At 44.6% G+C, this 26,787-nt stretch overlaps 2 protein-coding genes across 2 annotated transcripts in view; both read left to right on the top strand.

The window, feature by feature from the left end:
• NCKAP5 (NCK associated protein 5) overlaps positions 1-14,446 on the top strand; it is a 1,037,301-nt gene extending 1,022,855 nt beyond the window's left edge. The window contains 1 exon segment of the mRNA XM_058301099.2: positions 12,983-14,446. Within this exon segment, the coding sequence (XP_058157082.2) occupies positions 12,983-13,261 (279 nt within the window). The 3' untranslated portion in view covers positions 13,262-14,446.
• Positions 14,447-16,163: 1,717 nt separating this feature from the next.
• Positions 16,164-26,787, top strand: part of LYPD1 (LY6/PLAUR domain containing 1) — a 78,003-nt gene continuing 67,379 nt past the window's right edge. The window contains exons 1-2 of the mRNA XM_004482905.5: positions 16,164-16,345; positions 17,611-17,748. Of these exons, the coding sequence (XP_004482962.1) occupies positions 16,294-16,345; positions 17,611-17,748 (190 nt within the window). The 5' untranslated portion in view covers positions 16,164-16,293. The remainder of the gene's footprint in view (positions 16,346-17,610; positions 17,749-26,787) is intronic.

Genomic DNA, 26,787 nt, shown 5'->3' on the forward strand with positions numbered 1-26,787 from the left:
TCCTGATTTCCATTTCTCTTGAAAAATCAGAAGGTCTGGCAACACTGAGCCCACATTCTCACAAGGCAAAAATTCAGCCAGAACTCAGGTGCCATGAGAAGTGATTGAGAGCAGGAACTTGGCAGCTGGACTCCCTGGATTTGAATTCTGGCTCTCCTGGTTCCCCACAGCTGCTGGACTTTGGGCAGGATGCTTACTTCTCTCTTCCTCCATCTCTTCATGCATTAAATGAGGTCGCTGATAGTACTGGCCTGAATCAAGTTCTTTGCAGCGTGCAGAGCAATAGCAAGCGCTATGGCTGGCATGCAGCAAGTGCCATGTAAGTGCTTGTTAAGTAAGCACAGATTGCCCTCTAAAGTGGGTGTGTGCACTGCAGTTCACCACAGTCCCCACTCACACGAACTGAACATGAGTTTGCGCCAGGACCCTTCTCCATGCCCTGCCGGCCCTGTCGACAATGAATCCTCTCCATCAGCAGTGTTGGGGGGGAGGGAAGAGGTTCAACGAGGACCAGAAGGAGCCCAGAGGGGAGGTAGGCAGGAAGGGTCTTGCCCCACTCCAGACTTCAGCTGTCCTCAGGGACTCAATTAAGCACAAGAGCCATAAAAAGATGGACAGGATGTCTCCTGCCCCAGAAGCAGGCCTATCCTCCCTGGCAACCCCAAAGGACCTGAATCAGGGGGAAGTGCTGTTGCAGCCACAGCTCTCTACCTAATCTGCAAAACCTTGCTTCCACGGGAAGAGCCACAAAGGAGAGGCTCCTTTCCCCCCCTGAGTATTCGCAGCCTTAGGAGGGAAGGGTGTCCGGGTACGTATTCATTACCACTAAACGTAGCTGCTGGGCGTGGTAACTCAGACTCGTGTTTTTCCAGAATGTTGGGAGGTTGGCATGAGCCAGAGCTTCCTGTTCTTTAGTCAATTTACTCAGGAGTCAAGAGGTTTAAAACGTGCTCTGCCTGCCACCAGAGGCACATTCATTTCCATCGTTACTGGGCAAAGGGCTTCAGTATCTCTCCGAAGGTCCATCCAAGGACTCTGCCCTCAGAGTCCTGTTGAATGGGGTCCACCGGTCACCCACAAACCCACACTCTGCTCTGCTTCCCTCGGAGCGGGCTGCTGGCTGCCCATCCCGGGATGAACACATCGATGCTTTCACAAACATTTTCCCCTCCGTGCAATTTTTTCCTTGAGGCAGGAGAAAGAGACCTTCTCATTATTTATCTTGAGTGTTTGATAGGCCTCCTTTGAGAAGGTCATTGTCTGCTACAGCAAAATAATCATGGGATTTCTGGACAAGCTGGCAAGAGAAAAATGATTCATTATTTCAAGAATTATTTTGCCTTCAGCTCCCAAAATGGATGAAGGCTTCTAACAATATGTAACAGCAAGCGAGGCTTAACTTATTATATGAAAGGTTACACTTTAAAGGGAAAAGAAGTTCAAACATTACATTTTTGGCTCCACCGTGATGTAACAGGGGGCAAGGCGGCCTGTCTGTTGCCCCCGAGGTTGCCTGGATATTATGGTGGTACTCCCTTTGCAACGGAGGCCTCCCTGCCCTGCTCCCTTCTCATCCATTTGGGCTAATGAGATTGGAAGGATTCTTTGAGGTTCTATTCAAGCAGCACCCACAGCCTCTGGTTCCTTTCGGGATGTGGGAACAAAAAAGCATACGTATCCATCTCTAGGCTCACCCTGACCCCACCCTGCTTCTTGCCGTGCCATACAAAGTCATACAGCTTCACAGCAATTTATTTTACTGAAGGAGGCGGGGGCGCACTGCTTAAGTGCGTTGGATGGTATTGTGAAATATGCCAAATGGTAGTGCATAAGCCAACCCATGCATCCCTGCCAGGTACTGAGGCAGCTATTATATTGTATTATTTTTGCAATAAAGTTTGTATGGCATGAGTGGAAGCCAAATACCCAGAACGAGGCAGCCTAGCTGATAAAGGTACTGAATTTTAAAATGAAACAGCAGAGGCTGGGTGATCAATATGACCTTGACTATTCACAAGCCAAATAACTTATGGAAATAATGTAAAGACCCTGTGAACTCTTTTGCCTGACAGAAAGGTTTTAAATAATATCTTAAGAAAATCAAAAGCAAACATCCCCTGGACCTTCTTTACAGATTGGATCTGAAATGAAAGACCCTGAGTTACACAATTAACTATTGATTTTGTTGATCCATATTTAATTCTCCTAGCAATCGAGTTGTGTTTACACAGTCGTGCGAGGCAGACATACTTCACTCAGAGCAAGACGCCTTCCATTTTTACATTAATTTAAAAATTGAATTGTTCTGTGCATGTGAGACAAAAATCAGGTTTATTTTGATTGCAGTGGCTGGCTGCCTTAAACCTCATAAAGCAGCATTAAGCCAGGCTAGCTGGTTCCTGAAGAGGATACCATCTCTAGAGCAACAGTGAGTTTGCCAAATGAATATGTTTTGGGTGGTAGAGAGAGAATTAAAAGCAACTGCATGCCTCCTGGTACTAGAATTTTCTACTATGGCGGCTATAATTTAATCTCTCTACAGTTTAGTTTCTTGACTTGATACACCCGCTTACGTTTGTAGCAGTCAGTCTTGTTGCGGGGTCTTAAGAAGGTCGCTGGCATGTTACTTAGTCCCTCGCTCGGAAGCGTCATGCCCATCACCAAGCCTCCCCTTGCCTGAAGGAGCTAGCCATCTGAATGAGAGCCAGTTGCTGGGGACTGGCTTGGACCAGACAAGGCAACATTTGCTAGGGGAAGGAGGCATTTAAAGCAAATGGTAGAAGCCGTGTCTGGACCATCGATCACGAGCCTGCCCTTCAGAAACTTTTCACCCCTACCCACCAGGAGCTTATCGTCTGGGCTGTTACTCCTAGATTTCCAGAAAGTGATGACAGCTGCTGCCTTCCCCAACCCATGGACCACAGAAGGCAGCACCACAGAAGGCAGAGATGACCCAGATCAGAGCTCCCAACCAGGACGGCCGTAGGATGTGGGCCCACACGTCTCTGCTCTTGACTGAAAGAAGAAACTGCTTCTGCCAAAGTAACCTAGAGTCAGGGATCCATTAATCTACCAGGCACACTGGTTCTTCATGCTAGCCTGGAATCCAAGAGACCATGCCATTGCTGAGACCCTGGGGCTGGAAAGCCCTTAGGTTATCTCAATCCAGTGAAATTGCCTGATGTTATAGGTCTCTTCATCATGGAAAAACAGGCATTAAAGAAAACTTGGTCCAGTCCATGAACTCCTGTAGGAAATGAGAGAGTGAAAACAGATCTAATAAGGACAACATGCATTAAGCCTGGAAGATATGCAAGACATAGTGTCAGAAGCTGAGAAAGAAAGCAGAATAAAATCTAGTCCAAGGCCTCAGGAAGCTTGTGATAGAGTTGGGAAGTGGAACATAGATATGAAAAGAGCCTGTACAAAATAATGGATATTAAGCTCAGTGTCAGGTGGATAATTAGGCCATTTAGTCCAGGTATTTGTGGAGAGAAAGACCCCCAGGGGAGAGCTATCACAGACATAGAACCAGAGTTCTTGATAACTGCAAAGGATCAAAGATACTAGTTATAAACCATGGGTACTACTGAAAACAATATGGGATTGTAGAAAAAGGAGAAATCATATTTAAATATGTTGAATTTGGGAGGTATCTAGGCCCAGAAAACATAAGAAAGGTGAGTATAATAAAGTTAACATTTGAGAAATACCTTTCCAAATGCTGGGGCCGGTGAAAAATGGAAGAAGATCCAAAGAAGCTTCAACCCATTTAGGGAGCTATTTTGAAAACAGAACTGAGATGAGAGGATACATCCATAACTTTGAATTTGACAGGATATTTGTGTTCTCAGTGCCATTATCAGGCCGAACAGCAGGCAAAATAGACTATTCTTCTAACTCAATGAGGCAGTTCTCAGGGATTTGCCCCCTGAGATATGTGCAGCTTTGTTCTGTATTGGCATCATACTAAAGCATCCTCAACAGGTACATCCTACATGATACATGTCACTGTCTTGTCTGCCACTGTATCTCCAGTATCTAGAATAGTATCTTACATAGGGCAGGTGTCAGTAAATATCTGTTGAATGAATAAAATAAAAAAAAAAATTAAATAGTGAGAACAGCATAATAAAGCAATTATTTACAAGGTAATGAATAAGACAGGTTTTTCCCTTACGCTTATGGTTCCAACATAACTCATCATAAAAATGTATCCTTCTCACATATGCTTTTATGATGCCCACCATTATGAAGGTATTAGAAATTTTCTTTTGGAAGGAGAACATATATATATATGTATATATACATATATATGAGCTTTTATTATACTCGCCAGAATCATGAAAAAAATTTTATATTTTTTCTATTAAGAGCAACTAAAAATATGCACTCCAAGTTGTAAACATAGTATATGGTGTTAGTATACACGACTTCATGCTGTATTTTTCTGTGACAATGTTCATGGGCTCTTTATTCTACCCACACATTGACACCTAAGACAGACATGGCCCTGCTCACTGGACAGATGCATATCATATTTAAGGCATGAGATGATGGAAAGGGTAGTCAGAGGAAAAAGTCTAATCAATCTTTTAAGTCAAGCAAGGAGCATATATATTTATTTTCATTCATGATGGTACCTATAAATTAAAGGCAGAAAGGCATGATGCTCTTATTCCCATCAGCTGGAATTATTGACCTGACACTGAAGTCAACAGATTTAGAAGTCCCAAGTTCATAACCTGCTCAATTCTCATTCCTGAATAAAAATTTTAGTTAATACTGCTATGCTGGAAGAAGAAAAAGGAATCTAACAATGTAGATATGCATATTCTTCTTACTTAGGCTTATTATAAAAACTGATCTCAATGAGCTGGCTTCTTTTCTCAATTCCACATCACCATAAAATTGTGTAGATTTTACTTTTGGAGAAATTGATCAGAATACTGATCAAATCTCATGCACTACTAAAGGTGACCAATATATATATTTTAAATTAGATTTGTGGATCTGTTTAGCATCTGGGGAAAAAAAAGTTTTCCCATGAGCATTTCAAGTGGTAGCATTAATGTTAGGTTTGAAGAAATCACAAACGTGGTTTTATATTCATGTAACCTAACAATTGATCCCAGCTTTCACTTCCATGCCTTTCCTCTTCCCATATGCTTTTCTCTAACATAAAGTTCATAATTTTTTTTCTCTTGTACCACAGGGCATGGCCCCATATCTTCCCCCATTTTCCATATATGGCACATTCCCCAATTCTTTGATAAAATGACTTCTCTTCCCTTACCTTTTTAATCTAGTTTTTAAATGTCCTTTGTGACCAGTGTTTATGTCTGCAATTCATTTTCTTCCTTTCTATAAGGTATATTATTTTCTAGCAACCCCTAAGCATCCTACTGACTTTCTCTCTGCTTGCTTTTTTCTCAAAAAGCTCATTTTTCCCCTCTGGGTTCAGGGGTTCCAGCAGAGGTCATTGAAAGTCATTGATCATAGTAAAGGACAGCAATATAGTTAATAATGGCCATAAAAGCACATCTTAGCTGGAAATTACTCTCTCACCTAATAAAACCAGTTTGCCCTGGAGATACTGAAGAATCTCCAGGACCCCAGTCAGGGAATAGAGAGTGCCCCAAGTGCCAAATCACATCTCCCTACACGTGGCTGGACAGAGAGAGTGGTTCTCTATTACCCATGCTTCACATTAATTTTTCACAAGGGCAATTGAAGAGTAATGGGTCCAGCTGAGGTAAGAGAGGGACTTGAGCACTGGGAGAAAGTAATTATCCAGGTTGGATTTTGACCAGGTTAACAGGGTTAACACCACAACTCTTGAGAAAAGTGTGGAGGAGTCTCTAGTGTTCACCAAAGGTCATGCCATCTATTTTTATGTCTCATCCAGAAAGTAGCTGCACCAAGAATGCAGTAAAAGGTGGCATTAAGGAAGAGATTAACTGATGCCTCTGAGAAAAGAGAAATGACTTCAGCTGCATCTTTTCTCTCGAGGTTGACCTGCCCCCCAGCAAATTTCACTTAATATCGACTTTGAGATGTGAGCAAATCTTCAACTGAGAGATTTTGGATTAAAATTCTTCCTCTCCATTCCTAAAACACTTGACTATAACACATAACTCTTCCCTGAGTCCATCATCCCCATGCCCAAGATTTGCTCAACAGGAAAGGGATTGGGGAAAATCACACCTCAACTCTTGCCCAAAGCCCTGGATTAAACAGACTGTCTCCTCTATTTGACTTATCTGCTTCTAGATGGAATCTCTGCTCATCTTTCCATCTACTGAGTCATCTCCCTCCTATTTCCTCACCCATGGAGTCTTCTCTGCCCTGCCCAACTTACTGCAGTATCTGAATTTTCCCTCATCTTCTTGGCCTTAATGCATATGTGACTGTTGTGTTAAAATCTGCATCCTATGTAGTGAGAGATGTTGGGCAGTGATGGGGGAGTGGTGACAACGCTTCTTCCCAGTTCCAGGTATTTCTCTCAGTGGCAGGGAGCTCCTCAGGACAAGCTGGCCTGTCTCGGCCCCTAGCTTTCCCTCCTCCCCAGGGAGAAGAGTAAATTATTTACCTAGTAAGTTGGGGAGAGGAACTGGGAGTGTTTCAGCATCTTGCTGTCTCTACTCAGGCTGCCTGTTGGAGGCCTAATTTCTGTTCTGTTCCTCCTTGTCGCATGCTTTATGGGGAGAGCCTTACCCCCAGTCCAGGGATGCCAGAGGCTGAGTGGTAAACTGTGCCTGCCTATTTCTGGGGACAAGTTTTAGGAAAACCACTTCTTGCCAGACAGAAACCTCATTCTCCTGTAGACGCTGTCTCAATTAAGAAAGCTGATATTTTGGCCTCGTGGTGGTTCGAAGCTGTATGTACCCCAGAAAAACATGTTCTTAAACCTAATCCGTTCCTGTGGGTGTGTAAGTAGGAACTTTTGTTGAGATGACTTCAGTTTAAAGCATCGCCCAGGATGGGTCTTAATCCTGTTACCGGAATCTTTTATGAGAGAATGAAATTCAGAGAGAGAGAGAGAGAGAGAAAGCCACAGGAAGCTGACTATCCACAGAACCCAGAAGAGAAGGGAGAGACCAGAAAACATTGCTGTGTGCCTTGCCTTGTGAAAAATCTAAGGACCAAGGTTCACCTTTAGCCAGCCCCAGAATGCCACTGTCTGTGTGAAGAACGCATCACCATCTCGATGATGCCTTGATTTGGACTTTGTCCCCAGCCTCAAACCGTGAGTGAATAAATTCCCATTATTTAACCAGACCCATTTCCTGTTATTTGCTTGAGCAGCCTGGGAGACTAAAACAGCCTCCCACCTGCCTTTTCCTGTGATCTTCTTCTTATTCCAAATTAAGATAGAGAAGATGGCCATTAGGATTATCTATTGTGCCACCTCAAATTCCAGTAATAGATGCACAAATGACACCCAATTAAGAATTTTTATTGTCACAGAGCTTTATAGGGCTGAAGTGTCTAACAAACATTAATGTAAAGAAACTAAGTTTCAGAGGGGTTACACAGCTAATTAGTTCAATGCCAGGAATTGAACACAGGTGTCCAAATATCTGGTCTAGTGCATAGCAATTAAGTTCCCAAGTTGTGTAGTTAGGCTGCTTGCACTCCTTATCCTCTACCTCATTCACCATGTATATGAGACCTCTCTACCCTTTGTGTTCCCATTGGTATAATGGGGGTGATATTAGTGCTGGCTAATTAAATGATAACACTCATGCAAGGCTCTAACCCAGGACCTGACATCTAGTAAAATACTTCATAAGTGTAGCTATTATTTTCCTACCACATGCCCTCCCGAACTGACTGGCTCCGAATCTCTGTAGCAGTAGAGAAATAAGAAATGGTGTTGATTAAGTCACTGTTTTCATTAATTTGTACTAAGAGCTCCAGCCTTCATTATAGTTATTCATGTCCTGAGGAATCTTGCTGCATTTGAATTGCACAAGATTTGAATCTCTTCCTGGCATTTTACAGTACATATAGTTACGTATAGTAACCAGTATTGCCATGATGTCATCAGGAGACACAACTGACTTGAAATCATGCATGAGCCACCTTCTTCCTAGAACCATAATTGGTTGTGCTATTTCGTGAATTTGCTAGTTGTTTCTCCCTTGCTGTGGACAGGAGGCTCGGTCTGTACATGTATAACATGTATCTCTTGGAAATTGATACCATCAGGTATATGTTTTCTTCTGGCTAGTCACCTGAGTTTTTCTGTATCTCCTTAAATATTTCCCCTATCTTCCTTATGGCAAGGGCCCATATCGTCTTCTATTTTATGCTTCCTAGTATTCCGGATATTGCCTTAGAAAGAATCTCTACTTCATGATTACTGTTTTTTTTTAAAAAAGAAAAGAAAAGGTAAGCATTTCTGTGTAGAAAATCAAGAAACCGAGTTTCCAGGTCTAATTTTACCATTAAACCTATTTGATTTTGTATGAACCACTTAACCCTCCATAAATATACCATGTAAAGCACAGCAGGCTCAGGCCTCACTCACCTTCCAGGTTAAGGTCAGAGCAAAGTGAGATAATGTATGGGAAAGCTCTTTGGAAATGAAAAGCCATTTACAAACCAGGTATTGAATGGATAGTTCCCTAAGTCTGGGTGTGTTTCTTAGAATCCCTTGGAGTAGACAGGTCTCTGTGTTTCTCTCTTTACAATAATTCTGTTTATAACAGAATTTAAACGGGCAAGAGAAAGATAAATTTGGGCAACCGCTTGTCCTGAACCAGCCTACAGGGTGGTCTACAGACACACTGAGGCATATGGAATGGAAACTTCCCAGGAATGCCCTCCCTCTTCCTTACTGTGTATCTTAATCCTGTTTACTCTTCAAAGTCATTTCCAGAGCCCCCTCCTCCATTAACTTCCTCTGAGTATCAAGGCCACATGGATTTCTTGCACAAAGTCAATCACTTACTAGACTGGTTTCTTTGATTGATTGATTGATTGACTGCCTGAGTAAATGCAAGGAATTAAATTAGGTAAGGTATAATTCTCAAAAGATTTCTGAACAATCTGTAACTATCCATTTCTTGCTTAAATTATCACTAATAGTGCTATGGTTACATTAAAGCCAGGGAAATATTTTAAGAATATGCAAACCTATTTATTTTCAACTTGAAAATACACTCTCACCTTCCCTGTTGAGCCCCACATTTGTTCCCAAGTGCAAGAAAAAGCCCCACCAAAAAGTGAACTGTACAACTGTTGCCACCTATGGGTGACAAATGTATTATATGAATTTTATCATCATTCTGATGAAGCACGGTATCCAGTGGAAATGGAGATGTTTATGGAACCCACACAATTCTTGACAAACACTGATCTTCACTGGGTTTGTTTTCATTGTCATTATTATTATTTTATAATAATTATTTCAGATGCCTTCCTCAAAAGAGAATATTGACTGAAATTTTTCCAGTCTGCCTGGGTCCACACCGCAGCTCCACCACATACTGCCACAAACGGAGGTACTAATGTTATTAATACCTTCCCTGTAGGAGTGCTGTGAGGATGAAAACAGCAATCCACACAAAGCGCTGAGTGGAGAGCCTGCTCAGAACAGCACGCAGCTGAAAGTTAACCATAAGTGCCATGATTAGTTTGCAAAGCACCTTCACCAACAGTGAAGGACTGTGGACTATTTTGTTACAATTTGCCAGATATATCATTAGCACATTATTGTTTGACCTCAATACCTCTTTATATTTCAAATGCAGATGTGATGTGACTTCAAAATTTTGGAAGTACCTAAGGTTTGACACGACAGTGTTAAGGCTGGTTGGTTTGCTATGCTCCTACATGGAAGCAGGGAAGTCAGCCACTTTTATTCTTAGCTGGCAGGACCACCAGAGACGCTGGAGCCAACAGTTGAGGCTCTTCCAATGCTAGAGGAAGTTTAACACATCACCAAGTACCCACTGAATATCTACTGATGATTGGGCATTGGGCTGGGCCTTTGAGGGGAAACGTGGACAATAACATGAAAACGAACAGGAACCCTACTTCAGAACCTCAAACAGTGCAAAGATTGTGATTTGACCTACAGAATGGAGTTTGTTTATTCTTTTATGGTTTTGTTTTAATGTGAGCCAATAGTTAAAATATAAGCAAATATTGCTCTAGATTGATGGCCCCACCTTAAAAATCAAAAGATCTGAACCTAAGTTTGTACACAGCAGCAGTATGCTGGAATTAAGTCACCATTGCTCCCTTTAGACAAAGCTCATGTGTTGAGTTCACCGCGGACCTCACCACTCCCTATAGCTCCCCAGCCCTAAGGCTGAATGCCAGTTGGCCCTTTTGATCACACTTGCACTGATGTTTTTCTCTTATAGTCAAGAAATAGTTCTGTAATCACCACCTGATCAAAACTGTGACAAAAAAAGAAAGACAAAATGGGCCATGCCTTCATTTCCATCACCTCTGTGGCCACTGTAGGCCTTCGTTGCAATTAACTGAAGAAACAAATTTACAATCATGAAATATTTAGAAAACCAGATTTAACACCCACAGGGGTTAATTAACTCTTCTCTCATCTCTGTTGTAACACTCTGAATTACACTTTCACCTGTGTCCTCTCTCTAAGATGGTAAATTCTAGACCAGTGCTTCTTAAATTTAGTATCTATCAAAATCACATGGCAAGCTTGTTAAAACAGATTTCTGGACCTCAGAGTTTCTGATGTAGGTGGTAAATGTGGGGCCCAAGAAATTGCATTTCTAACAGGTTCCCCCCATACTGCTGCCGCCGCTGGCCTGGGAACCACACTTTGAGAACTCGTGTTCTAGAAGAGGGATCCCGTCTTACTGTTACCTACCATGTACCAAGTGTCTACTACTACGTGTCAGAGACCCGAGACGCTTTATTTCTAACACTTGCCTCAATCCTGAAAGAAAGGTGTGTGCTATCACCATTTTATACAGGAAGAAGGTCAGTTGGGGCTCAAAGTAACTGAAAGAGATAAGCAGAGATTCAAGCTCAAGCTTGCCTGCCTCCACGGCCTGGGCAGGACATGGTTTTATTCAGTATGTGTCCTCAGCAGCGAGTCCCTCCACCTGCCCCATGTTGACTTCTCTAACAAGTATTTGTTGAATAAATTCGAGACCAGTATAGACCAGAAAGAGGCAAAGAAAATGATATGATTCTTAAGTGAAGAAAAGGGGAGAGGACATTCAGGAGAAGGGAACATTGCATTGGCTGCCCTTTATTGACCTACATTTGTTATAATCAAAGCACTTCCTACTCTCTGTGTTTTTAATATTGTGCTACATAATTCTTTAAAGAATGCTTAAAAACTGGCACAACATAAAAAAGGGGTTCTTGTGTGGCATTATTGCTAATGATGGAGCCACTTTTCTGTAATCAATTAGTAATCTGTTCCTCAGTCAGCTTCTGGTTTCAAGGTAGCCATTTGAGATTGAAAATTAGCTCAGTAAGAAATGTTCCTGTATGTTAATAGCATAATGAAATAAGTACCAATTCAAAGATGATTTTCAAATATTCCCATAGAATGACACCATTTCCCATAGCAGAAAAAAATCCTGCTCTTGGGAGACTGAAACTGTCTATTCCCATTTTTCTTTCTTTTCTCTTTCTATTAAATATTTAGTATGTGGAATCCAGAGGATTTGGCTGTGTCTGTTTTTCCCTTGATCAAAACACACTTTCCTCATTTTATCTTTATCGTAACAATTGCAGGGAGGGCAGATCACATATAATAGAACCTTGAGCTTAAGCAGTAGAGATGGTTTGGCAGGATATTGACATAAGAGCATTTGGGTAGCAAAATGGGGAAAAATGCAAAGAAAAGTATTCCTTGGCCTTTATTACATAAGAGCTTGGTTTAGTGGAAAGATCAAGGAAGGCAGCCAGACAATAATTCCTGGTCTCTGTCAATCTTGGACAAGTAACTATCTCTCTGAACCATGCTTTCCTCATTTTTAAGGTGGGAAGGTATAACTTGCAGGTTTGTGAAAAAGGTTACAGATAAAATATGTTGTGTCTACACAGTGAATGCTTAATAAATGGGAATTACTATTACCATCTCTAAATCCCTGGCCTTACTTTTTTTGTGTTTGGATGGGAGTTCCACCTGTAGGAAGAAAAGAAAATGAAACATCTTTGCAGCTTTAACACCGCCACGGTTCTCACTGCTTTTTGCCTCCCTCTCTCCTCACCAGACACCAGAACCTTAGGAACTGCCTAAACAGCTGAACATCTTTGCCTTTACAGGGTTTTCCTACAATAATTATTTTTGGTTATGGCCTCAGTGTTTAACAATGTCCTAAAGAGGACCATGACATCCTATACATCACCCCTGCTTAATCTGGTGTTACTAGGACCTCTTAGAGGAGGGGGATTCCTAAAGTGCAGACCCATTACTATGATTTTTAAGCCCTTGGGCCTCTGAAATGAACACCTGCAGGTTTTGAGAGCTTTTCCAAATATCTTAAGTCTTATAAAGGGACAAAATACCAACCAGACAGTGCCTCTGAAACTTGAACACATATTTTAATTTTATAGCATTTTAAGGGGGCTTTATGCCTTTTTTCCCCATATAACTCTAACTTTTGGCTCAAATTCACTTCCTGTCCATATTTAGAAATAACACAACTAATATTTAGTAAGAGAGGAGTTTAAAACTTTGATTAAGAAAAATAAGGCATTTTACCTGAAGACATTTCAAATGGATCCGTTTAAAATGAAGTGGCACTTAACTGATTTGCAAATTTATCTCAGTAAAATGATTAAAATCTTGATTTATCCCTAAAATTGTCTTTATTATTACATTTAATTATGCTAGAAGGTAGCTAAAGACTTAAAGGTTCTTTCTATCCCTTTAAACTGTACATTATACAGACAATAATTGAATATTGGATAGGATAACTTGATTTTCCAAAGAAATATGTTTCTAATATTTTCTTCTTTTTTATTGCAGAAATTGAAACAAATTGAAAAAGCACAAGAAGACCCTGAGAATAGATTATCTAAAATTTCCCTGGAGTCATTCAATAAATTTAACAGCAATACCATGATTTTAATAGAAAAAGACGACTCTCTGAGCAAGGTTGCAGGACAAAAAGAAGAAAAAGAAAAAAATGAAGAGGCATCTTTAAGTAGCTCAGATAGACCTGGGGTAGACAATTTGGAATCTTTGAGTGATTCTTTATATGACAGTTTCTCTTCCTGTGCAAGTCAGGGTTCAAATGATGTGTAAAGGACTTTTTTTTTCTTTTTTAGTGAACTGGAAATGGAGCACTTAAGAAACTAAGGGTGGAGGCGAGGGGTGGGACAGCAACAATAATCTATTGCTACACCAGAGCCTCCATTGATAAATTCACAGCAGGCAACCTACTGGAGCTTATAATACAGCAATAAAGACAGACCCATTTGTTGTGTTTCATGAGGATTAAAAGTAAACACACCCACGACACAGAAGTCTTAATTTTGCACTTTTTTTGGAATACTTGTACAGAAGATGTAAATTTTTTGGAAAAGAGATTATATTTGTAGTAAGAAAAAAATAATAAATGCAGCAATAAATTGAATCACTGCCATGCTCTTGAAATGTACTAAGTCAAAGCTGATAATATATTTTTTAAAAATTCCAGCTAAAGTTTTGAAGTTCATTGTCCTAACCCAAAAACAGGGCCTGCCAGAAAACCATAGAAATCATCACAATCTCCATCTCACAATCTCAATTTGATATAAATTCTAATTTTAGTGCAATTTCAAAATTGTTGCCACAGAGATTTGGATTCTAGTAATAAGTGTAATTCTGCTGCTACAGAAAAATGAAAAGGGTACTGGAGTGTGACACACTGATCAGTAAGGATGTATCAGAAGTGGCCTAATTCTATTTCCAGGGCCAGGTTTCCCCTCCAAACATTTTCTTACATCGTCTTCTACTTAGTGCTTCTCTATGACTCTAAACATTATTTTTTCATTTTTATCTTCCTGCTCTTTTTATTAAAATCTGGGCAGTCTACAAATGAGAGCCAATTCCTATTTGCAATATTCACTTTTTTAAGAAAGTAAAATAAATGGTTGGTGCTATGAAAATTTCTTACTTTTTAAAATCCTGTTTTCTACAAAGACTGTTTATATGTAAGGATAAATTCTATTTCAAAGGTTTTGTGTATTTTTTCTAGATGTGAACTATTTATAATTGCTTTTGTACAGGACCTTGTAAACTAGGCATAATAAATATCTTTAGGATCTATATGGTTACTTTAGCACATACTTGTTCCTTTAAAGAGTATTGTACGATCAGTGTTATTTGGTTAATTTGTGCAATTTGCTTTATATCGTCTTAACTGAAAATTATGTATTGTTTCACTGTCTTTCTGACTTTAAAAATTCTTTTGTTTCATTTCTGAATAAAAGTCTTACCACAACCGCACCCTCTGACAGCTTAAAAGAACTTGTCAAAAGCGCTTTTGGCCCAGTTGGTTATTGACTCACACGTGCGCCAATGATGAATTTCCCAAAGGAATAAACAAACCGGCCCTTTCGCTCCAGAGACAGTAATTCAGCCAATTGTAAGATCACAGTCTGCAGGCGAGAGTAATGATCGAAACATTTCAGTTTCCCGGAGGGGTTAACCAACTAGAAATGAAAGGAAGAAGGGAACGGGGTGGTGGTGGTGGGGGGGGGGGGGGTGCCTGAGGCAGATATGGAATGATCTCTGCAGCAGTGTTAGAAGAGAGACGTTTGTAAGCCCGTTTTCAGACCTGCTCTGCTGGCAGGACGGGGGAAATAAAAAGAACTATGCCCCGGCCTGAGACAGCATCCCTCAAGTGGTGGCCGGAGGGGCAAAGCAAGCATATTTTCACAGAAATGGACGCCCCCTAGGGACTTGAGGGAAGGAGTGGGACCGCGCGGGATTGGGGGCGGGGGCACCAAAGCGCTCGGGCCCGGGAAGCAGGCTCCGGTGCCACCTGCTGCAAGCTGGGCGAGGAAAGCGAGCCTGGCCGTGGCGTCTCCGGAGGCCACAAGGTGGGTCCCTACTACTTGGCCGAGGGAAGGCGAACTGGGCGCCGGGGGTGGTTGGGTGAGAACGTACGGAAGACAAGCGGAGTCCCCCGCTGGCCCCCTGCGGGAAAGCACGCGGGAATGCACGCTAATAAACCAAGGGCTTTGGACTGAGCTGAATGCAGCTACCCGGGCTTTCAGAGGGAGGGAATGGAGGAAAGCAACCCCCTCCCTTCTTCACCCAGAGGTGCTTTCTGGTGGGAGCTCGCGCCTGATACCTCAGGGACGGCCCCCTCCTAGGCCAGGCGACCACGATGGCTGTCAACGTCCCCTCCGGCTGTGCGCGCAGGCGGGTGAGGGGAGGGCGGCCGGGAGCCCTTGAGCCGCGCGGAGCAGGATTCCACCACAGCGCCGGTCCCCCCCACTTCCTCCCGCGGGTGGCGGAGACTAAGCGGGTAATAAACGAGGGGCTTCTCGGAGCACGAGGGGGCGTGGCTGCACCGGACGCCCGGGGAGTCTGCGAGTGCGCAACTTTGGCGGCTCGCCGCAGCGCGGCCCCTTCCGCCAGACTTCGCGCGAGCCCGGCTCCCGCTGCCCGCCGCGCTGCAGCCCCTGCTAGGTGAGCCGGCCCCGGCGTCCGGGGTGCCGAACAGACCCCGGGAGCGCAGAGGACGCGTGGAGCGCATCCCTGCGCCATCGCCTCACGGGTTCCCCAGCCCGTGGCCGGCGGGTCGCCGCAGCACCTGCTGCTTCCTCCCCACTGCTCCCCCAACCCGCAGCCTCCTACCCACTGAAAACGGTACCCCCTCCGGCGCCCCTTTCCCGGGGACGTGCGGAGGGGGGAGAAGAGGGCTGCAGGAAGGGGGTGGGGACGTGGAGAGATGGTCCCAGCCTTCTCCACCCGCCACCCCCGCCCCAACTCGGCAGCCGTCACGTGGTGCCTGGAGTGGGAGGGGGGGGAAAGAGGCGAGACTTTTTTGGGTGCGAGGGATCGCCAGTAGTTGCCTTCAGTCTCAGCGGCCAACTCCGGAGGCGCTGCGCTCGGCCCGGGAGCAGAGGAGACGAGCGGCGACCCGCGGCCGGGAGCCCGGGCGCGGGCGATGCGGGCGCCGCCGGCGGCACCTGCGGCTCCGCTCGGCAGCGGCGGTCGCCTCGGCGGCGGCAGCGCGGGCCCCAGCAGCCCAGGCAGCCACAGCCGCTGTGGCCCGGGCAGGCTCCGCCACGACCGCAGCGTCTGATGCGCCTGCCCGCTCCCGGCCCCGCGGCTCCGGGAGGATGTGGGTCCTCGGCATCGCGGCAACTTTTTGCGGATTGTTCTTGCTTCCAGGTAAGACGAAGCGAACGGCAGTCGGGCCGGACGCGCACCGCCGTCTACCCGCCGGCCCCCTCCCCGGGGCGCCCTCATCGGGACCCGGCGCTTAGCTGGGGTGACCCAGCGAGAGTTTGGTAGCGGCGGCGGCTGGTGCTCAGAGGCGCTCAACTCCATTTGTCTGCAAGTACCGCGTCGCAGAAAGAGAGCGGGTTTTTTTGCGGACTCCGGCTGCGGCTCGCGCGTCGGGAGGCGAGGCTGGGCTAGGAAGGAGGGAGGCGAGCCGTGCTGGAGCTTCGCGGGGAAAGAGAGGGCGACCCACTGACCCCCGCTAAGTTTTCGGACGTCTTTGACGACCCGTGGGAACCGCGCCGCCGGCAGAAGAGCGTTGCGCTGGGCAGCCTGCCTCCGGGGCGCACCCTGGCTACCCTTGTTTGCTGTGCTCCGAGGGCGACCGTAGTGGGGCTGGGAGAGGGGCGCTCCGGAGTTGCTCTGCCACGGCCGGGTGGGTGACGCGTCTAGACAGAAGCTCGGAGCAGGCAGGCTGGCGCGATGACAGCTGCAAACGTCTCGCTCCCTCTCTCCAGTTCGCCGACCGAGCTCTGAAGACCTGGGACCTCCTCGGCGGACCCTGGTCAATCAGTTGCCCTGAGAGCTGGAGGCTCGGGGAAAGGGGATGCGGTGTCCGAGCGCGGGGTGAGCGCACGCTCGTGCCCCCTCTCATCCGCCGCGACCACCGCACCGGAGCTCGGCCGAGGGACTTGGGGCGTAGCAGCACTTGGCGTCCGGAGCCTCGGAGCCACTGCACAAGAACGCCGACTTCAAAAATTAAATAAATACAACACAAAAGGCGTCTGCGAATGCAATGGTGAAAGATGCCAAAATAGTAATTAAGTAATTTGTAACCGATTAGCAATTAGGCAAATCCTTTGGCATAGTCTGCAGCTGACGCACGTTTCTGAGCGACCTCGCTCGCGGGGTTGTATCCTCCTCTTAACTTCCTTGGTGAAAGGCAGAGGGTGGTGTGGCTTGAGCCTGTTGTTTCTGGAGCAGTGGCCCGGGCTTCGCGGGCAGAATTCCCACTTCATCCTGTGGGACCCTGGGTGCCGCGCCGCCCCCTGCCGGCTTCAGCCACATCCGGCCCTAATTCGGAAACCCAGAAGTCGGGAGCCCCAGACATCCCAGACCCCGGGAGCGACGGCTGGTTGGCACAGAAAAGGGTCGAGGTTTCGGGGCTGGGCTCTGTGGCAGCCGATCTAAACCCGACCGCATCTGTCCCGCAGGCTTTGCGCTGCAAATCCAGTGTTACCAGTGTGAAGAATTCCAGCTGAACAACGACTGCTCCTCCCCCGAATTCATTGTGAATTGCACGGTGAACGTTCAAGACATGTGTCAGAAAGAAGTGATGGAGCAAAGTGCTGGTAAGAGAGGCTGGCAGCCCTCCCCATCCCATCCACAGACAGACGGGGGTGGGGGCGGCAGTTAGAGGGAGGGGGTCGTTAAATTACAGGACCAGGGACTGATTGATTTAAAGCACACACATTGGGTATCACAGATTTATTTGTAAAGTGCTGGGAAAAACAGAGTTCCAAGTTACTTTAATCTCCTTAATTACCAAGGTGTCTCCCAAAGGCCCTGGGGAGGGAAGTGCATTTAAATTGGTGGTCTCCCTCTCTTTACTCCCCCACCTCCCTATGTATGTTAAAAGCGGGGTGGGTAGGCTAGAAAATATGTGGCTAAACAGCCCCAACCTGGGCAACTAGACAGGACCCTGTGAGCCATGTCAGCCTGAAATACGAAGCTAGTTGAAGTTCCCACAGGTCAGAGCTTGAAAAATGTGTCTTGCCATAGAGCCATGCCATATTTCTTTGAAGAACACTACAGGGTCTTTATTTAATATTGGGACTAATGCATCAAATTCCAGGCACAAATTTGCCAAGATCTTTCAAAGGACTGCAGTTGCCAGCCCCACCAACTTAGCAGCTGATCGGCTGCTGGAGAGGGCCTCCGCGTTCCAGAAGGGGAGAAGGGGATCCTGCTGGAACAGCCACCACTCAGTTCAGCTGAGCAGGGTCCTCTCATTGAGATGGAACTCCCCACACTCCCCTCCCTGCAAATAATCAATCAGAAATCAGAGTTCCCTAAAGTACAGCTGGGACTTCTGCGGGAATGGGTGGTGCTGTAGTGTCAATTCCAAGGTCAGACCCAGAAACAGAGACTGTGCCATTTTAAGGATGGTAAAAAGATGGGAAGTAGAATCAAGTGGTGAATAGTAATGAACCAAAGCCCTGCTCCTCTTTAATTTGGTAAACTGCTCAAGACCCCAGTAATGTAATAAGGAGAACTGTTATATGATTCCCTTAACCCACTGGCAAAGTAATGCAAGGGCTCTAGTTTTAAGGCCACCCCTGGAAAAGTAGTTTCTTCTCAGGGAAGGGCCTGGAAATGCCTGGTTGTCAACCTCATGGTTATTTGAGGAGCAGATGGTAGCTCTGCTGTGCTGTGGTGGGTGTGCACATGGTTTTTTTTTTTTTTTTTTTTTTAATTTTTTTATTTTTTATTGACTTTGTAATAATACCACATTAAAAATATATATGTGAGGTCCCATTCAACCCCACCCCCCCACCCCCTCCCCCCCCCCAACAACACCCGCTCCCATCATCATGACACATCCACTGGATTTGGCAAGTACATCTCTGGGCACCTCTGCACCCCATATACATTGGTTCACATCAGGGCCCATACTCTCCTCCACTCCATCAAGTAGGCCCTGCGAGGATTCACAATGTCCGGTGACTACCCCTGAAGCACCATCCAGGGCAGCTCCACGTCCCGAAGACGCCTCCACCTCCCATCTCCTCCTGCCTTTCCCCACACCCTTTGTCCATTATGTCCCCTTTTCCCAATCCAATGCCACCTCTTCTATGTGGACACTGGATTGGTTGTGTCCATTGTGCACATGGTTTTAAAGTCGCTGCTCCCTATAGACCCTCATCAGCCTCGTTTTGGATTCCTTCGCCAAAATCTCTCCTCTGGGAAGTCTGAGATGTAATTGCTCTCAGGAGAATCTTGTCCCAAGCAAAGCTGCACGTGCTGTTTTGTCATATTGGATGTGGACTATTAAAAAAAAAAGTGACGATTCTTCAGCTAAGTTTGAGGTGGATGGTTTTGACCATCTATTTCTACTGGTGTTTCACTGCTGAGCAAAAATCTACTGCTCTGGTACCAGAGCAACTGCTTTGATTTTAGTCAGTCGTTCTTAAGACTTTGTTACTTGCAAACATGTACAGTTTTCTTCCAGGCAGTAGTTTAGAGTCAGGCAAAATGCGGATGTACTCTGAACACACTGGAAACTTCTTCAGCATCCTCTAGGAAGTCGCTAACCTGGCTATGATGGTTTTTTTTAATCTGGAATATGGTTGAGATGAGAAAAGAATGTTGAACAGAATTACAGCCAGAAGAGATATCCTTTTTCTGAGAGACATTTCTTCTTCTCTAAAAGTGTATCTGAGATGAATACCTCACACTCCATTTTCTAAGTGCTGTTTTCCATCTTGCTTTAGTCCCGCCTCCAACCTACGCTGTAGGACTGCCAGGGCAAGCATTATAACTCCAGTTTTGTCTACAGAAAGCTGGAGCACAGAGAATCCTTAAGCACCTGGCTTGGGTTGTGCATTTTCTATTAGCTCCATCAAGGTGGGAACCTCTCTCAGATCTGGGCCCCTTTGACCCCATGGCAAAGGTCAAAAGGTAGAGAGATGCTGCAGTAGTAGGACAGTAATCTCAACTATGCAGTTTAAGAAACAGAAACGTAAGTTGGTGGACTTAAATGAGAGCAGGAAGCTTGTCTGAATGTGTGCTTAGAGAAGCAGGACATTCGAATTTAGCCTCTATTCTGTAGAAATCAGCCAAATGCATTTGTTACTTGCATTGAAAGAGCAATGGTGGAGGAGGGGGGAGCTGATACTTCCAAGTCTTTTGCGATGCCATCTCCATATAATTAAGAGACCAGGCAATTTAAATGACAAATTACTGTCCTTGTTGGCAAGGATGGAGGGTAAGCCTAAAACTGATTGTGAATGACCACAATGTGGTAATAATCATCAGAGTAATTAGAGTAGCTTCTGTCCCGTGCCCTTAGGCATCTGATAGTACTCCTACTTTTGAATGAAATCTGGTGACTTCCTATGCTATGTCCCTGCCACGAGCATTTAAATCCATTGCCAGGTCACCTTCTCCACCCTGGAGAAGCTAAGGTTGATGAATGATATTATTAGAAATCAAAGTCAGAATTTTTTTTTCAAGTTTCATCAATAATGTATGTTCTGAGACTATTGAGAGGACCCAGTGACTCTTAGTTACGGATGCACAACAAAATCCCCAAGTCCACATAACCAGCCCAGCCCTTGAAGCCCATTCAGGCAAGTCTGGGGTCTCAGGGCTGGCCCTGGGGGTTTTATCAAGCTTCCCCAAGATGCTCAAAGTTAAGGACAGCTGATCTGCTTCAAACTTTCTGTGTCCAGAAAAGTTAAATGGCTGATCCAAAGCCATCAGCCAACTGTTATTAAAAGGCACTTGAAGCCTGCTGCCAGGCAAGTGCCTTCTATAGTAAAATACACTGCCAGGTTAGTCAGAAGAGATGACCCAGGCGAATTTCTGAGGACTTGGACAATTTTAATATCCACCAAGTTCATCTGACAGGCTGAGTGGACTAAGGTTGAGTGGGTGGACAGGGAAGTGGATGCTGGAAGAGTATGAGCCAGCCAGATTTTCAAAGTTTGAGTGCTATGTGGACTGGCATTTTTCATAGGTATAGAAAAACCAAGGCTTTATACAGATTAAGATATTTTAATGAACCAAGCAAGTCTGACATTAAGCAGTAATGAAAGGCCTTCTCGTTCTCAGAATACCAGCCAATGCAATATGCCCAGGCCTTCAGTTACTCCTTTCTGGATTAAGTTTGCAAGCTCAGCGCTTATGAATGTTGAGGCAGGTGCATTTAATTTTCAATCGGAAGTACATTTAAAATTAACCTTTACCGATTCCCCAGAGTGGCATTCCTATTAGATGCTGAGATTATTTTCCACTGCTTCCTCCCCCCTTCATCATTTCTGGAGTAATAAGGCACAGGCAGTGGGGAAGGGGAGGTTTGGTTCAGCTTCTTTCAAGGTCCTTACTAATTGATATTTAAATGTTTGCATAATGAATGACTTGTTCTCCCATCGTTTGCACTTCCTGAGTTAGGGTCCACTTAGCAGCACCCGTTATAATGACATTTCCTTTGCTCTTACTTATCACTGCAAACTGCAAAATATTTCAAATATTGATTTTCATTTCTGAATTGAACTCCGCCCCCAGTCCAAATTTTTAAATCAGGGTATAAAGAATGTGGATTTGCATTTGTTTGACAGTGCAATCTTGTAATTAGAGTTTTTCCTCTTGACTAGATACAGTGAAAGGGGCATAATTTAATTTTTATAGACTAGCCAATTTCTTCCCTTAGTAAAATATAGCTCTGTCAGTGAGCAAAATGTTACAGGTTCTCCTAAACCTTATTTAAAAGTTAAATGCACTATATTGAGAGAAAGTTCCTGGTCTGAATCAGTAACCTAATCGATCTCTTCACCCATCCTTTGCAACATACATTAATCTATTTGTCTGTTTTGCAATATAGGAATTACTGATTTACATGCCATGTTGCCTCCATATTATAGTTGTATAAGTAATGGCTCTTTTCTGTTTGGATTAGTTAGTGCTCCTTAAATTGGTTCAGGGATGGCCTAGTGCCTTGGGTGGGTTCATTTTATGTGTTCTTTTTTCATGAGCTAAATAAAGGATCACAAGTGAGGACTTGACTTCCCTAAAATAATCCACCATCCTCTCTTCATAAGCAAGAATGAAAAGTTTAACCATAGTTTAAGTTTTGTTAAATCCTTGCTTAATTTCACTAAGTTTTAAAATAGTAGGCTCTAGTTTGTGCTTCCAGTGGGCTTAGTGGGAAGGAGGGCCAGTTCTTAACCGACATTAAAGCATGCCCCTTTTATGCCTGGGTTCTTTTATTTAAGCTGCACACACACACACTTGTGAACATATTTCTTGTAAAAAAAAAAAAAAAATGAAAGTATTAGGGCCTCCATCGTCACACGTGTTCAGATTGCAGAGTGCTTGATCCATGCCAGGTTGTGAGCATGAAGACATTTTCCAACATGTCTTTCCTGAACAGCTTCGTTAGGGGTACGAGTGACAATCTTAATGTGCTCATGTCCCCATCTTTCCCACATCTTTCCAACTTCCGAGTCCCTTTACGGTGCTTCCCTGTTAGACATCCCGCCTCTCATCCTTACTTCCTCACCCTCAAGCGCTTTCGAATCAATCACAGGGGCTGCAGGATATGCTCTAAATATAAAGGGGGGGAGGATCACCGTATTTTAACTTCAGCAAAGGAGACTTCACTAGGTTAAAAAATTTTCTAATTAATGAAAAAGATTCAGATGTCAAGAAAGACACATCCTCATATATTAATGCCAGCCCTGCTAAAAAGGCTTCCATGCAACTTCAATAAAGTTATGAATTACACAGGAAGAGGTTCTGTGCAATGAACGTCAATATCACTATCTCCTTTCTGGCGTGACACTGAAAACAGTTTTCTCTTCGGGGCAAGACATTTGGCTAATCAGTTTGCTCACTTAGTTCTTGAGAAGCATCCGTCTTTCTTTGTGGCTGGTATAGCTGGCTTCTGCGTAAGTATTCAGAGAGTGAATAGCAAATGCCTTTAGTCCAGGTGTTCTTAACCTTTTTTGTTCCACAGATCCCTTTGCCAGTCAGGTGAAATGAATACTACTGTAATTTATTGCATATATTCATAAGTGAAGGAAATGCTAGATTTCAGTTAGAGGCCAGAGAAAATAAAGAGAAGTTGAGTTTTTTCAATTCAAGCTCACGGACTCCCTGCAATCTTTCCACAGACCCCTTGGGACCCTCTCCTTGAGGGTCTGTGGACCCCTTGTTTTAGTCACTCAGACTCTCCAGTAAGTAGAGAAGTGGAGCTTTCTTTCTTTTTTTTTTTTTTTGACATCCGAGTCGAACAAGCAGCCAGTGCTGACCTCCCAGTCTCCATAGACAAAATGTTTGAAGATTGATCAGGCCCTCTCATAACACTAATTCCTCCTGGTACGATTTCATGAAAGCTTCCATCATTGATGGTTTTCCTAATGAGTTTAAACAGAAGCTTCAAAGCTGGGGCTTTTCCCAAGTGAAAATGAAACGAAGTAGAAAACAAAACACGCCATTCCCTTTGAACTTTTAAAAGGAATTTTCTTCCCATATAATTTCCTGAGACGACAATCACAAAGATCTGAGTACAACCCTCATTCCCTCTCCCTGCCCCAACTTCCCCTTCTCCAGCCCCGCTCTCCCTCCCTCTGTCCTTCCCACTCTTCCTTCTTCATGCTCCTGGAATGATCAACTGACCTGGGTTCTAATACCCAAACCAGGCCAAGGTTTATTACCACACCGTGCAGAAGGAGTCAACACAGATAACTCCCTGTTTTTCAGCTGTCAAATGGAAAGCTGCTCGGCGCCCTTCCAGGAGAGGTGCTAGCGCTGCTGTACTAGGCTCCCATGCCTGGGGACTTTGAGGAGGTTACATACCACCTGCCAACCCCGGCCTTGGCTTCTTCCTCTCCTCAGTGTAGAGCAGGCTGCCTGCTTGGTTAGGGGGTTACAGCAAGAGTCTTCATCTTGAAGACTCCATCCTAAAAAGGACAACCTGCCTAAATGTTCACTGTCCTTACCCACCTCTGGTGGTTGGCCCAGATGTACTTTGCATATCCTCGTGTCGCAGTTTCTCAGGCCAAGGGAGTCCTTGAATTCAGCCTTCAGTTCCTTACAAAAGGATCCTCATATCCTAGAACAGGGGTCATTAACCTTTTTTGTTCCACGGGCCCCTTACTAAGTCCGCACTGTGCTGTGTATTTAATAAATAGATCATCCCTGCACCAACCTGTCCCCACAAGAATAATGTCTTTTTGAATTTCAACTCAAGCTCTCAGACCCCTGGTTAAGAACCCCTGGCCTAGAAGGTTCATGGCGCAAATAATCTCCCCATGTCAATGGTTGGTGCACCTGGGATGCAGAGAAGTTCAGCAACAGGCTCAGAGACCATCCGTGGCTGATCTGGGACTGAAATTCAAATGCCTTCCACATCTCCAGGGCTTCCTCAATCATGTTCCCCCTTTTCCTTTTTTCCCTTGGCATTTTTAAATAACTTTATTGAGAGTTCACATGTCCTAAACTCCACTCTTTTAAAGGGTACAATACAGTGGCTTTTAGTATGCTCTGAGTGTGCAGCCATCTCCACTATGTAATATCAGAACATCTTCATCACTCCCAAAAGAAACCCTGTACCACTTAGCAGTCATTCCCCATCTCCCTCTCTTTCCACCAAGCTCTGGAAACCACTCACCTACTTCCTGTTCCTGTGGATTTGTGTATTCTGGACGTTTCATATGAGTGGAATCCTACATGTGGCCTTTAGCCACTGGCTTCTTTTACTGTGGATAATAGTTTCCAGGTTCATCCAAGCCCCTTCCCCTTTTGAGATGCCCCTCACCTCTCTTAGGCAGAGATCTGAAGAGACACCTCTACTTTGGCAGATCTGTAAATTACAGGACAGGCCCAGTTATGGACTTCAGAACTCTATCCGTTAAGGAGCCAGTTTGCTCCAGCTCAGCTAAAAACCTGTGCCAAGAGCAAGGCTTTTCAGAGCCTCAGGGCCAAGGCACTGGGCCTTCCATCCATTGCCATTTGTTAGACAATGTGGCTTCTTTCCTGTGAGGACATCTTAAATTAGCATATGTTGACTGCATTAATCTTCAAGTATATGGATAGGCTGTTTCTGATGCCCCACACCCTTGCCAATGATCCTAGTCATCATCCCACGTACAGCCTCACTGAGGCCTTCAAGAACTCTCTACCTTTAAGGCTAGAGGAGATCTGCATCATTCCGGCTTCCCACTCATTTTACAGATGAGAAGAGTGTGGCGCAGAAAGGAGTTTTCATTCCCAAGAGCTTAAGTGTCTTGATCAGTCCGTTTCTCTTTTCACCTGAGAAGGCTCCAGACTAGACCAGGTTGTGGGGCATTCTCGGGAAAGATTTTGCTTGAGGAGATCAGGTTCTGACATGATTTGGGCATCTGCAATGGAGACTCACTGCCTATTCTGGATTCTAGCTTTTTATCCCCTTACCAAGTTACTGATGACAGCCTTTGTGTGGGCAGAACCAGTTACTCTTTAGAAGTGGATCTATCTTTTCTTCTCTATAATTTTCCTCTTAAAGATGAAGCTGTATTCCTCCTTGACCTTGTAGTTTTTTTGTGGTAGAAATGGAAGGAGAATCGGGGATAGAAGATGATCTATCCTCACCTCCCCCCGGGCACTCAACAAAAGACTGTACCTTTAACTTAAGAGCTTTGATCAGATCTGTGATGAATTGGCCAGCAAATAAAGAAAGGAACAATGACATATGCCATTAATTGTTTCTACACATGGTCAACTCTGGGTTTTGGCTACATTGCAAGTCAGAAGTTGTTTTCACAGGCCAGATCTTAATAAATTGCTTCCAAACTTCCCTTTGCCTCAAACACTACAAAGCAAAGAAGGGATACACAGAATTAAGTGCTTTTGATAAGGTTGAACTACAGAGAGTTTGTAATAAATCGTCTTTTTTATGGAACGTGTTTAAATATAAGAAAGCAGTGATGGTTCAAGCCTTTGCTCTCAAGCAGTTTATGACTTTGCAAACCAAGAGGGGGATCCATATTATTTTAAGGAAATTGTGATGTCTGGTCCAGTGCATTTCATTTCTCACTGGACATGGACAATAGCTTTTTATGTGTTTCTATTTCTTGGACTTGTTGGAGAGAGCGTGGAATGACTGGAGACGGTGCCGGAGACGGGCGGCATCAGCGTGAGCAGTTAGCCTGCCATCATCTGTGCGTGTCGTATGCAGGATGCATACAAATGTGCAGAGCGGTTTAAGACGCCCTCCGCTGAGGCTTCTTCAAAGAGCACTGGCGGAAGCAGGTGTATTATGTGATGTCGAGCAATGAGTTTTATGCACACTGCTTTATTGATTATGCAGAATCTGGCAACCTACTTGGGTCTCCGGTAACTCCACAAAATTTGTTCAGAAATAACAAGAGGCTGGGCGGGTTGACTAACTTTCCACCTGGTCAAGACAGCCAGACTGGGAATGCAAAGGGATCTCGGCTTCAAAGCAAGCACGAGATTACTTGGAGGGTCTCTGCCTTGAGAAGTAAAAGCAGAGAGTGGGCGGGAGCCAGGCCTAAAAGAAGGATGAGTTAGCAAACTTTCTTTGAAAGACAGAACAACATTCTACTCAGCCTGTCCCTGGCTGTTGGAAGGAAAAGAAAGATAAAGCAAGTCAGAAGCACACCTCT

Source organism: Dasypus novemcinctus, chromosome 7, assembly GCF_030445035.2.
Source record: "Dasypus novemcinctus isolate mDasNov1 chromosome 7, mDasNov1.1.hap2, whole genome shotgun sequence".
Lineage (NCBI taxonomy): Eukaryota > Metazoa > Chordata > Mammalia > Cingulata > Dasypodidae > Dasypus > Dasypus novemcinctus.